At 57.9% G+C, this 12,449-nt stretch overlaps 1 protein-coding gene across 1 annotated transcript in view; it reads left to right on the top strand.

Moving 5' to 3' along the window:
* MEGF8 (multiple EGF-like-domains 8) overlaps positions 1 to 12,449 on the top strand; it is a 41,115-nt gene that overhangs the window by 10,806 nt on the left and 17,860 nt on the right. The window contains 18 exon segments of the mRNA XM_010842625.1: positions 1,632 to 1,786; positions 2,122 to 2,241; positions 2,574 to 2,718; positions 2,827 to 2,872; positions 2,874 to 2,988; positions 5,164 to 5,364; positions 5,743 to 5,943; positions 6,349 to 6,585; positions 7,383 to 7,501; positions 7,616 to 7,747; positions 7,843 to 7,938; positions 7,940 to 7,954; positions 8,388 to 8,636; positions 9,133 to 9,332; positions 9,571 to 9,781; positions 9,876 to 10,125; positions 10,619 to 10,751; positions 12,206 to 12,449. Of these exon segments, the coding sequence (XP_010840927.1) occupies positions 1,632 to 1,786; positions 2,122 to 2,241; positions 2,574 to 2,718; positions 2,827 to 2,872; positions 2,874 to 2,988; positions 5,164 to 5,364; positions 5,743 to 5,943; positions 6,349 to 6,585; positions 7,383 to 7,501; positions 7,616 to 7,747; positions 7,843 to 7,938; positions 7,940 to 7,954; positions 8,388 to 8,636; positions 9,133 to 9,332; positions 9,571 to 9,781; positions 9,876 to 10,125; positions 10,619 to 10,751; positions 12,206 to 12,449 (2,869 nt within the window).

Below are 12,449 nucleotides of genomic sequence, written 5' to 3'. Positions count from 1 at the left end.
AACCTTTTGTATGAAAGCCATCATTTAATCTCTCTGTACCTCAGCTTCCCCCTCTGTAAACTGTAATAACACTTAAACCTCTGGGACGTGGTGAGAATAAATTGATAAAGTGAAGAACAAGTGAGCACCGTCCAGGAAGGGCCCAACACACTGTCCTAAGAGTGCAGGGCCAGAGGGCTCACTTGGAGGGCGCATGGAGAAGCCTTGCAAGCTCAGGAGATCAGGGGCAGCTTTGCAAATGGAAAGAAAGTCACAGGCCCTCTCCTCGGAAAGACACTTGTGTGCACAAGCCAGGTATATCCTTTCAGTGGGCTCTGGACTTCCCAGAGGCCCATCTGTTCTCCCCACCCTATTGAATAGAAGGGTGGGGACAAAGGGCAAGCGTAAGAGAAGGGACAGTAACATTTAAGGGGTGGGCAGGAGGAGGGGTCCCTAAGGAACTGTTTGACCGTCAGAAATAAAGCCTTGGCCTAGCATTGGAGGCCTCCGATCCCAGCCCCGCTTTAGGCTCCCTCACTAGATAGCCCAGAGTGTGAGGCTTCTGGAGGCCTCTTCTTTCTTTGTAGATTTTGATCCCTGGGCCAGGTCCCCTGAACTTACAGAGCAAATAGGTAAGAGAGTGAAGGAGTCACCAATCCCTGACCTCTTACCCATCAGTCAGGACTCTTGGTTGTAAGCGACAGAAAGCCCACTGCTTAAGCAAAAAGAAGAATGTCTTGACTCCCTTGAGTGAAAACTGGCTGCAGGCTGGCCTGGATCCAGGTGGGCATGTGATGGCCTCAGCCATGTCTCTCTCCAGTTCTCAGTCTCCCGGTTTCCTTCTGTCTCTGGCAGGTTTGCTTTTGTAGATGGTCACCAGCAGCTCTGTGATTATATTCGCCCCCCTTAAAATGCCCGGAGAGAGGGGACAGATGTATATCAATGGCTAATTCATATTGATTTATGGCAGAAACCAACACAATATTGTAAAGCAATTATCCTTTAATTAAAAATAAAATAAATTTTTAAAAAATGCCTGGGAAAAAGACAGTGTCTTTTCCCCAAGAATAGTAGGAATTACGTTCCCTGCCTGAACTAGTCACTGACTCTGATCAGCCTGGGCTCAAGCCCCACTGCTGCCAGAGTCCAGGCCAGCTTGACTTGAGCCTTGGGGAGTGTGAGTGGGAGGGTTGGTTTCCCAGAGGAAATGCAGAGGCTGTCCCTGGAGGGAGGCGGGTGTCGGACAGATGCGAGCCATGTAGCCCACCTCAGCTCCCCGAGGGCAAGGTTCCGTTTACAGAGGAGGAAAGCAGGACTCAGAAAAATCTAGTCTCTTGCCCAAGGTCACACAACTAGTCAGCAGTTGATCTGTGATTTGAAAGCCAGGAATTGGTAGACCCAGGATTTGAACCCAAGTCCTGATCCCAGAGAGCATGCTCTGTCTGAAAGATGACTCGGGCAGTGGTGTGGGAGCTACAGGAGGTGAGATAACTTGGGCCAGAGCAGGGCCAGGCAGGCTGGGAGTGTCGCATTGGACAAGTGGGGTCGAAGCATGGGGGCGTCAGGGGTGGTCCTCTAGGTGGGTAACCATGAAGGTGAGAGGGGAAGTTGGGGGGTGGTCTCATGTCCTTGAGGGGTCTGTATTCTCCTAGGCCGAGCAGCGCCTCCTAGTGGCCGGTACTCACACGTGGCGGCTGTGCTTGGCGGCAGTGTCCTGTTGGTGGCCGGGGGGTACAGTGGCCGGCCTCGTGGGGACTTGATGGCCTACAAAGTGCCCCCCTTTGTGTTCCAGGCGCCTGCTCCAGACGTGAGCACTGGGGTGACCGGGAGAGGGTGGCTGGGGAGGAGGTGGCCTGGTTGCCATGGTTAAGGGAAGTTGTGGGCGGAGGGTCCCTGGGAGAAAGGGAAGAGATCCGGAGGGCTGTGATAGGAGGGAGGTCAGACCCCAGGTCCAGGGGAAGAGGAATGGTGATCCCTGGGGCTGAGGGCAGAGGAGCAGTGGTCCCTGGGGCTGCAGAGAAGTGGACGGGGGTCCTCAATGATCTGAGCAGTTGGGGTCCCCTGGAACCATCAGGGTGAGTGGGGGTGTGGGAGAAGGCGCCAGGTCTGAGCACCCTCTCCTCCCTGCCCACCTCTCTGCAGTACCACTTGGACTATTGCTCCATGTACACGGACCACAGCGTCTGCTCCCGAGACCCCGAATGCAGTTGGTGTCAGGGGGCCTGCCAAGCCGCCCCGCCTCCTGGGACTCCCTCAGGGGCTGTGAGTGACTGTCCTCGTCCTCTGTCCCCTAGCACAAGACCTGGTCCTCAGTGTCGTCTTCTGCCTAAACCAAGTTGAGACGGAGTTTGCTGCACTTGGGAGACTCATTTTCACTCTTGAGATGGGCATTCCTGACCCTTCACCCTCTTCCCCATCCTTTTGTACTTCTGACCTGTCCCTAGATCCCCCACCCCGTCCTCTTGATCTTTCTGGTTCCAAGTCGGCTCTCAGTCCCTTTCTTCAGTTTCCTGACCTTTCTGCCCCAAGACTCCTGAATCCCAGGTCCCTTAAGCTCCCCTGGGTGGTGACTGCCATGTGTCCCTTCTCTGTAGTGTCCGGCTGCCAGCTGCCTGGGCCTGAGCCGTCTCCTGGGTGACTGCCAGGCCTGCCTGGCGTTCAGCAGCAGTGCGGCTCCCCCCCAGGGGCCCGGTGCCCTGGGCTGGTGCGTGCACAATGAGAGCTGCCTCCCTCGGCCTGGTAAGTGTCCAGTAGCAGCGTTAGCGGGGGTGGGGGGGGTGGTGGTGGTAGGGGGCAGCCCAGCCACCGCACACCGACTTCCCTCTCCCGACTCTCCTGTCCCCACAGAGCAGGCCCGCTGCCGTGGGGAGCAGATCTCCGGCACCGTGGGCTGTGGGGCCCGCTCCTGTCTTTGTGACCTCCCTGGAGGCCTGTGTCACCCAGAGCTTCCTGCCTGGCCTGCACCTGCTCACCTTCCAGCAGCCACCCAACGCCTCCCAGCCTGACAAGGTGGGGAAGCCAGGGTGAGGAGCCCAGCATAGAGTGTCGAAGGGCCTGGTCTTAAGATTTCTCATTTTTTTCAAATGGATCTTTTAAAAAAAAAAACTTTTAAAATTTGTTTATTTATCTTTGGCTTTGGCTGTGCTGGGTCTTCATCGCTGTGTAGGCTTTTCTCTAGTTGCAGAGGGCAGAGGCTGCTCTCTAGATTCGGTGCACAGGCTTGTCACTGTGGTGGCTTGTCTTGTGGGGAGGACGGGCTCCTGGGCGTGTGGGCTTCGGTAGTTGCAGCACGCAGGCTCAGCAGTTGTAGCTCTCAGGGTCTAGAGCACAAGCTCAATAGTTGTGGCACAGGGGCTTATTTGCTCCATGGCATGTGGGATCTCCCCGGACCAGGGATTGAACTTGTGTTTCCTGCATTGGCAAGGTGGATTCTTTACCACTGAGCCACCAGGGAAGCCCTCACATGGACCTTTATCACTCTTGTGTTTACCCCTTAAGTCTTCACATTCAAGGATCTGATTTTCCTTATTGACTTAAATTTTTTTTTTTTTCCTGAAAAACTGTGGTGAGATAACACATAACATAAAATTTACCCTTAGTGATATTTAGCGCATTCACGATATAGTGCAACTGTCACCACTCTCTAGTTTGAAAATATTTTTATCACCCCAAGGGGAAGCCCCAGATCCATTAAGGTACCACTCTCCACTCCTCTCTCCCTTTGGCCTCTGGCAGCCACTGACCAAATCCACTGTATCTGGATTTGTTAACCCTGAATAGGTCGTACGATGGAATCGTATAATACATGGCCTTTTGTGTGTGGCTTCATCCATTCAGCAAACGTTTTCGAGGCTCATCCGTGTAGTGGCACGTGTCAGAGCTTCATTCCTTTTCTAAAAAATCATTTGTTTGTTGTGCTGGGTCTTCGTTGCTGTGGGTGGGCTCTCTGCAGCTGCAGTGAGGGGGACAGTCTGTTGCATTGCACGGGGGTCTCATTGCAGTGGCTTCTCTTGTTGCAGAGCACAGACTCGAGGTGCACGGGGCTCAGTAGTTGTGGCACATTTGGATTTCTAATCTATCCTTCCACAGTTTACCCATTAAAATATGAGTAAATTGATATTTAATTATTTTTGTTTCTTGCGGAAAAAGTAACATGCCGTCTACACTGTACTGCTGCTTTCCTTTTTTTTCTTGGTGTATCCTGGCAAGCTTCCCATAGCAGAACTTGGGAAACATTCTCTCTCTCTTTTTTTAACAGCTTCATAATATTCCATTTACATTCGAATGCCGTAGTGTTCTAGTTTATTTAAACAGTCTCCCGTGGGCTTTCCCAGGTGGCCTAGTGATAAAGAATCTGCCTGCCAGTGCAGGAGACATAAGAGATACTGGTTTGATCCCTGGATTGGGAAGATCCCCTGGAGGAGGGCATGGCAACCCACTCCGGTATTTTTGCCTAGAAAATCCCATGGACAGAGGAGCCTATTGGGCTATGGTTCATAGGGTTGCAAAGAGTCAGGCACAACTGAAGCAACTTAGCATGCACGTACCCATGATGAATACTTGGGTTGTTCCCCCTTTCACAATTATAAAAACACATACTAGCAGTAAATCATGTAATACGTCCGTTGCTCTCAATGTTGGATCTGGACTCCTTTTTTTTATCTTTTTAACTTATAACTTACATACTGGTTCATTTTACAACAAAGAACAGGATACATAGGGTGAGGTCCTGAAGGGATCTCATCTTCTGTCCCCACGGAGTTGGGGTGAGACATCTTCCTAGAACATGAGTGTGTTCACTAACCTGTAACCTGGAAGTTTTCCAAACCCCCTAGTTAAGGGAGCTGGACTCTTAAGGGCTTAAGTGGAAAGATAGGATGTTGAGGAAGAAGCTGCTGAGAGGTCCAGGGCCCTGGAGTTTAATGAGAGGTGGAGATGAGCAGGGCCTGGGACCCTGCTGTCTGCTCTCCGATTTGGAGCCCAGCTCCCTTCCTAGAGTGACGATGGGTGAGCTGTCTGTCACCCCTGCACCCCTAATCCTGGCCTCAGACTCCCATTTAGTAAAACAGAAGAGGAGATTAGGTTGCTTGGTCTCTTCGGTTCGGCTGTGGCTGGAGAGGCCTGAGACGCACGGGGCCGGGCAGAGAAGTCCTCAAGCTCACCTCCCCTGCTTGGCCGGCACAGGTCTTGATCGTCCGCAGCACGACCATCACCCTGACGCCGAGCTCAGAGACCGACGTGTCCCTGGTCTACCGTGGCTTCATCCACCCGCTGCTGCCGGGAGGCCCTGGGGGGTCTGGGGCTGAGGATGTGGCCGTGTGGGCCCGGGCCCAGCGCCTGCATGTGCTGGCCCGGATGGCCCGGGGCCCGGACACAGAAAACATGGTAAGAATGCCTGGGACACTCAGCAGGCTATTTGTGGTAAATACAGGGGGCATAGGTGTGTGGCAGGGAGTCGCACTGGGGAGAATCTGGAGGCCTGGGATATATCCTTAGTAGAGGGAGGGCCTGGGGGGTCTTCATTTGAACAGAATTGGAGGGGAATTTTGAAAAAAGTGGAAGCTCTCAGTTACCAGGTCAGACTCCCCTGAGTAGAAGGTGGGTTGCTGGGAGGTTTGGGGGTGCTGGGAGGTTCTTAGGGTCTAAGGAACTCAGGCCCTCTTCTTCCCTGGAGGGGGTAGGTGCTTGGTGGGTTTGGGGCTCTTGGGGATTTCAGGAGCCAGAGTGTGGGTGGCACATTCAGGGGCCTCATCTGTCCCCCAGGAGGAGGTGGGGCGCTGGGTGGCACAGCAGGAGAAGGAGACGAGGCGGCTGCAGCGCCCAGGGTCAGCTCGCCTCTTCCCACTGCCCGGCCGGGGCCACAAGTATGCAGTAGAGATCCGGGGCCAGCTCAATGGCTCAGCAGGCCCCGGGCACAGTGAGCTCACCCTGCTGTGGGACCGGACTGGCGTGCCAGGTGGCAGCGTAAGTACCCAGACGCCCTGGACTTGCTGAACCCAGGGCCATGAATTAACTCCCTTGACCCTCACCTCTTACTTGTTGACTCCTGAACTCTGGGCCTTACCTTGAACCTCCCAGACCCCAGTATCTGACCTCCAGAGTCTGACCCCTCGCCACATCTCCGAGGCCTCCCACACTGACCTCGCTGACCCTGACTTCTGCCCTCCCTACTTTGACCTCTGATCTCTAGATTCTCTCAAACCCCGATCCCTTTAGTCTCCCAGTGGCCTAGATCCTGACTTTTTGCATGTCCAAATTCTCAGCCTTGTCTCCAAACCCTTAAGTCTTTGGCTCCAAACACTGATCCCTGTCCCAAACCTTGACCTGGAGCATGGAGCCCTCACCCTCCTCTGACACCCTCACCCCCAGGAGATCTCCTTCTTCTTCCTGGAACCCTACCGCTCGTCGGCCTGTGCCTCCTACTCCTCCTGCCTGGGCTGCCTGGCAGACCAGGGCTGCGGCTGGTGCCTGGCCAGCGCCACCTGCCACCTGCGCCAGAGCGGCGCCCACTGTGGGGACGCTGGGGCCGGCGGGTCCCTGCTTGTGCTGGTGCCTGCCCTCTGCCCGCTCTGCGAGGAGCATCGCGACTGCCACGCCTGCACCCAGGTGCGCACCAGGCTGCAGAGGGGAGGTCTCGGAGCGGAGTCGGCCAGAGCAGGCGACTCAGCCCTGGGGGGTGGGTCCCCAGGACTGGCTGAGGGACCCTGGGTAGTGGTGAGGGCAGACAGCTGGGGCGCTTGTTGTTAGCAGGTGAGAGTCAGGTGGGAGAGGGGCTGGAGAGCGGGCTTGACATAGGCATGACTCTGCACGTGGCAGGGACTGGAGAACTGAGCTGGACATCTCTGCACCCGAGGGGCGTTATCCGCTCGACAGCAGAGCCCGAGAACAGGTCTTAAGGCCTGCTGGCTTCAGAAGTTCAAGTCACGTAGTCAGCCCTTCACTTCCTTCCGTTCCACATTCCTTGGGAGGGTCAAGGGAGCCTCAAGGGCTCCAGACTTTCACCCCCCACCCCCACCCTGGGCACTCGAGTCCCAAGGGGAAGGAGAACACCTTCCTGTCCCCACCGCACCGCCATTCCTCAGCTCAACAGAGATTGCCAAAGAGCCTGTCCTGTGCTTCTGTTGGGGCTGGTGCCAGCTCCTGGACCAGTGAGGCTGGGGGGAGGGAGGGTGACCCCTCGCCCATCTCTGGATCCTGGGGATTGGGTCAGCCCCACCTGGACCACACAAAGTGGCGCTACTGCCCCAAAAGCGAGCCGTGCAGGTCAGGCGGAACCCGTGGATCTCCCTGGCTGCAGGAGGGAGGCGGGCTTGGACCAGGGATCTGTGAGCCGGTGCTGGGGGCCTGGCACCAGGAGGCCCAGGGGAAGCTTCAGCTGGGCTCTTCCTCTTCTGTCCTCCCAGGACCCCTTCTGTGAGTGGCATCAGAGCACCAGCCGCAAGGGGGACGCGGCGTGCAGCCGGCGCGGCCGGGGTCGGGGTGCCCTGAAGAGTCCGGAAGAGTGCCCCCCACTCTGCAGCCAGTGAGCTCCGCTGGGCTCAGGGAGAGGGCGTGTGAGGGTGTGTGGGGGGCCGGGCTGCGCCCTGACCCGGTGCCCCCCGTGCCCCCGTGCCCCCGTGCCCCTGCCTGCCCCCAGGCCCCGGGCCTGTGACGACTGCCTGGCCAACTCGAGCCAGTGCGCCTGGTGCCAGTCCACCCGCACCTGCTTCCTGTTCGCCGCCTACCTGGCCCGGTACCCGCATGGGGGCTGCCGAGGCTGGGACGACAGGTGCGGGCGGGCGGCAGGGGGCGCGGAAGGGGAGGGTGGAGGTGGGGCGGGGCGGGGGGTAGCGTCCGGCGGCCTCGACACCCGCCTCCCCGCAGCGTGCACTCGGAGCCTCGGTGCCGGAGCTGTGACCGCTTCCCGAGCTGTCACGAGTGTCTGCAGAGCCATGAGTGTGGCTGGTGTGGAAACGAGGACACCCACGCTGGGCCGGTGAGGGGCGGGCCGGGGCGGGGCCCGGGGGCTCGCTGCCCACCCTGCTTCTCACGGCCTCTTTGTTTCTCTGCCCCTTGGCCTTTTTCTCTGTTCTTCTCCCCCTTCTCTCTCTCTCTTCTCCCTCCCAACTCTTTCCCTGTTTCTGTGACTTGTTTTCTCTCATCTTCCCTTCTGTTTTCTTTCTTCTGATCTTTGTGTTTCTCCTCTGTCTCCCTTTGTCTAAATCCGCCTGCCCCTCCCCCGTCCTTTAAAATCGTTTTTGCCTGGCTTCCCTGGGGTTTTCTCTGCCTCTCTTCCATTTCTCCTGTCTGTCTCCATATTCATCGTTGTGTCTCTCTGGTTTATCTCCTCTCTCCCTGTCCCTGTCTCTGTCTCTCTCCTTACCTTGCTCCTCCACCCCAATCGCCTTCTTCAACCCCACTCCCCGCAGTTGCCTCCAGGGGGACTTCTCAGGGCCTCTGAGTGGGGGGAACTGCTCTCTGTGGGTCGGGGAGGGCCTGGGGCTGTCTGTGGCCCTCCCCGCCCGCTGGGCGTATGCCCGCTGTCCGGATGTAGACGAGTGCCGCCTGGGCCTGGCGCGGTGCCACCTGCGGGCGACCTGCCTGAACACACCTCTCAGCTACGAGTGTCACTGCCAGAGGGGCTACCAGGGCGATGGCGTCACTTACTGCAACCGCACGTGAGTGGGGCCTGGGTTTCCATGGAGACATCGGCCCAGGGCGGGTCCGGGCAGAGACGCTGGGAGGAACTGATCCTGGTGTTAGGCTGCCTTCCCCGGAGCAAGCCTCCCCAGTGAGCCTTGGGTTTTTACCTGGCAGAACAGGCCCTCATTAGAGCGACAGGGTCCTCAGTGTTACACAGTTACTGTGGAGAAGGGTCACCCTTGGACTGGAGGCCGCAGTTGCCATAGAGATGGAGGAGGACCAAGTTGAAAGGGGTTTTCACAGAGAACAGACCACCAGTGGTGATATTTGGTTTCTATAGAGACAGGAGTTACTACATGTGATGGGGTTACCTTGGAGACAGGGCCACCCACGGAGTCCAGGATCCTGGAACAGGCAGTAGCTTCTGATGGTGTTGCCATGGAGATACTGGGGTGGAGCCGGGAGAGGGGTGGATGCCTTGGGGGCTCCAGGCCTGCCCATCCTTCCCCCACCCCCACCACGCCCCCTCAGGTGCCTGGAGGACTGTGGCCACGGTGTGTGCAGCGGCCCCCCAGACTTCACCTGCGTGTGTGACCTGGGCTGGACATCAGACCTGCCCCTTCCCACACCGGCCCCCGGCCCCCCCGCCCCCCGCTGTTCGCGGGACTGTGGCTGCAACTTCCACAGCCACTGCCACAAGCGGGGGCCCGGCTTCTGTGATGAGTGCCAGGGTGAGCAGCCAGTCCGCTGGCCTTGGGCACCTCCCTGGGGCTCCTGAGTCCCCACCCCCAGCTCCAGGTCCCTCGGTCCCACTGCCTGTTCAGTGCCCGCCCTCCCTCCTGGTATCTGCACTTCCTCCTCAGTCTGGGTCCCAGTTGCCCTGCTTTGAGCCAGGTGGGGTCAGACAGGGTTGGGCTCCTTCCTGCCTTGGCCCCTGACCCTGCCTCCTGCCCGCGGGGACCTCCACAGACTGGACATGGGGGGAGCACTGTGAGCGGTGCCGGCCCGGAAGCTTCGGGAACGCCACAGGCTCCGGCGGCTGCCGGCCCTGCCAGTGCAACGGGCATGGGGACCCTCGCCGAGGCCACTGCGACAACCTCAGCGGGCTCTGCTTCTGCCAGGACCACACCGAGGGTGCCCACTGCCAGCTCTGCTCCCCTGGCTACTATGGGGACCCTCGGTGAGCCAGGGGCCAGCCAGGCCGGGGTGCGGGGCAGGGACGTGGCGGGCTAGGACAGGACTGATCTGACGCTGCCTTTCCTCTCTCCCCCCAGGGCAGGTGGCTCCTGCTTCCGGGAGTGTGGGGGTCGTGCCCTCCTCACCAACGTGTCCTCAGTGGCACTGGGCTCACGCCGGTTTGGGGGGCTCCTGCCTGCAGGTGGCGGGGCAGCAAGAGCGGGGCCTGGCCTGTCCTACTGTGTGTGGGTTGTCTCGGCCACTGAGGTGCTGCAGCCCTGTGCCCCCGGGACCCTCTGTCCCCCGCTTACCCTCACCTTCTCCCCCGACAGCAGCACCCCGTGCACGGTGAGCACCAAGGGCGCTCATGACAGGCCCACGTTCCCCCACCCAGGGGGAACCTTCAGACAGACCCTGGCCCCCATGTCCCTCCCAACTCTATTCCTCAGGCCCCTACCCCTCTGTTCCTCAGCCCACAGACCCTCCCACTTCCCAGGCTGCCTCCTGTTTCCTGGACCCCAGTTTCCCATTCCCCAGTCCAGGCATGGTAAACGTTTGTACCTTGAGGGCCAACTCTGATCGATTGGTAGTGGCTGCCAGGATCTGTGTATTGAGAGACTCCATGCACAAGTGCCTGATTGATTAACCATGTCTGCTGTCAACACAGGCGTGGGAATGGTGGCCTCCATGCCACAGCATGACAGTCAGATTAGGTGGTTCAAGCAGCTTTTGCCCCCATCTCAGATTGCTCTCTCTTTTTGAGCTCCTCTCCTCCCAGACCCCAAGCATAGCTTTGTCTCTTCCTCATCATCCCCTGATCCTTGACTCCTCACCCCTCCAGCTGAGCTATGTCCTGGCCTTTGATGGATTCCCACGCTTCCTAGACACTGGTGTCGTCCAGTCGGACCGTAGCCTCATCGCTGCGTTTTGCGGCCAGCGGCGGGACCGGCCCCTCACTGTGCAGGCCCTGTCTGGTATGGGCACTGGGGGAATGGGACCACTGTCCGGGACTGTCCTTTGTCCCTGTACTTTGCTGCCTGAGGTGGGCTCAAGACCCAGCCTGACTGTCCCAGCAACTGATTTGCTGGGTGATGCAATCCTTGCCACCTCTGGGTCTCAGTTTCTTCAGCTGAAGATTGTACTGCCTGGGTTATGTTTCTGGAAAGAAGGTCCAAATGGGGGCACAGAATGTAGCTGGTGTGGCCCCTGAGCATCTCTCTCCTCAGCCTAGTGGTTCTCAACCAGGAGTGACTTTGCCCCTTGGGGTATTTGGCTGTGTCTGGTGATGTTCTGATTGTCACGATTGGAGGTGCTACTGGTATCCCATGGTTAGGGGTATCCCATGGGTGGGGGCCAGAGATGCTGCTCTGCAGTGAAAGGGCCCACGTTTGAAGTGCTTCTCTTCATGTTGTAAAACCAAGTGGCTGCAAGGTTGTGAGAGGGCAGAGTTGGAGTTGTTCTGCTGGCGATGGCATGCAAGCCCAGACCCTGCACAGCGAGCTTCTAGAGCTGAGGGGTCCTCTGTGTCATTTCACCCAGCAAACATTTACTGAGCACCCAGCTGTCAAGCTGGGCCTGCCTGGGCTCCATGCTGGGCGTGTCGAAGGGAATCAGGGACACAGGCACTGCCTTCATGGACTCACAGCAGAAGGGGACGTGACAAACAGCAGTGAACAAATTATAGTCAGAATAGTGACACTTTTTTGAGAAGGAATGAGAGGAAATGGAAAGGACTGGGGACCTGGCCTGTCTGGGGAGGTGAGGAAGGATTCTTTGCAGAAGTGAAATTTTACTTGAGGCCTGAAGGGGGCGGTGTGGGCAAGGATGACTACTGAGGTAGGCATAGCAGATGCTTGCCCAGGCTCTGAGACCTGCCAGCCCAGGAGACGCGGGTTCGATCCCTGGGTCAGAAAGATTCCCCTGGAGAAGGAAATGGCAACCCACTCCCTTATTCTTGCCTGGGAAATCCAGTGGACAGAGGAACCCTGCAGGCTACAGTCCAGGGAGTCGCAAAGAGTCGGACACGACTTGGCGACTAAACAACGACAAACAATAACTTCCTATTCTGAGAATAGGAAGCTGGTCAGTGGTGCTGGAGTGCAAAGAGCTGGGAGGGTGAGAGGTGATGCAATCAGAGAGCCCGCAGGCCTACCGACTCTGTATTTTTTAAAAATATTTATTTATTTGGCTGCACTGGGTCTTAGTTGTAGCACGAGCTTAGTTGCAACATGTGAGCTCTTAATTGGCAGCATGCAGTTAGTTGTGGCGTGTGGGATCTAGTTCCCTGATCAGGGATCGAACCCATCCCCCCTGCATGGGGAGCGCGGAGTCTCAACCACTGGACCACCAGGGACGCCCAACCCCTGTCTCTTTGGATATCACTTTGTTGTGGTCTTGTGATGAACCTCTGGACTCTCTCCTCCAACAGGGCTGCTGGTACTGCACTGGGAGGCCAATGGCTCCTCATCCTGGGGCTTCAATGCCTCCGTGGGCTCTGCCCGCTGTGGGTCAGGGGGCCCCGGGAGCTGCCCTGTCCCCCAGGAGTGTGTGCCCCAGGATGGGGTCCCAGGTGCTGGACTCTGCCGGTGTCCCCAGGGCTGGGCTGGCCCGCACTGCCGCATGGCTGTGTGTCCTGAGAACTGTAATGCCCACAACGGGGCGGGGACGTGTAA

This window comes from Bison bison, unplaced genomic scaffold (assembly GCF_000754665.1).
Source record: "Bison bison bison isolate TAMUID 2011002044 unplaced genomic scaffold, Bison_UMD1.0 scf7180017847294, whole genome shotgun sequence".
Lineage (NCBI taxonomy): Eukaryota > Metazoa > Chordata > Mammalia > Artiodactyla > Bovidae > Bison > Bison bison.
Note: the sequence above shows the minus strand (reverse complement) of the source record. Positions and strands in the feature narration are given on the sequence as shown.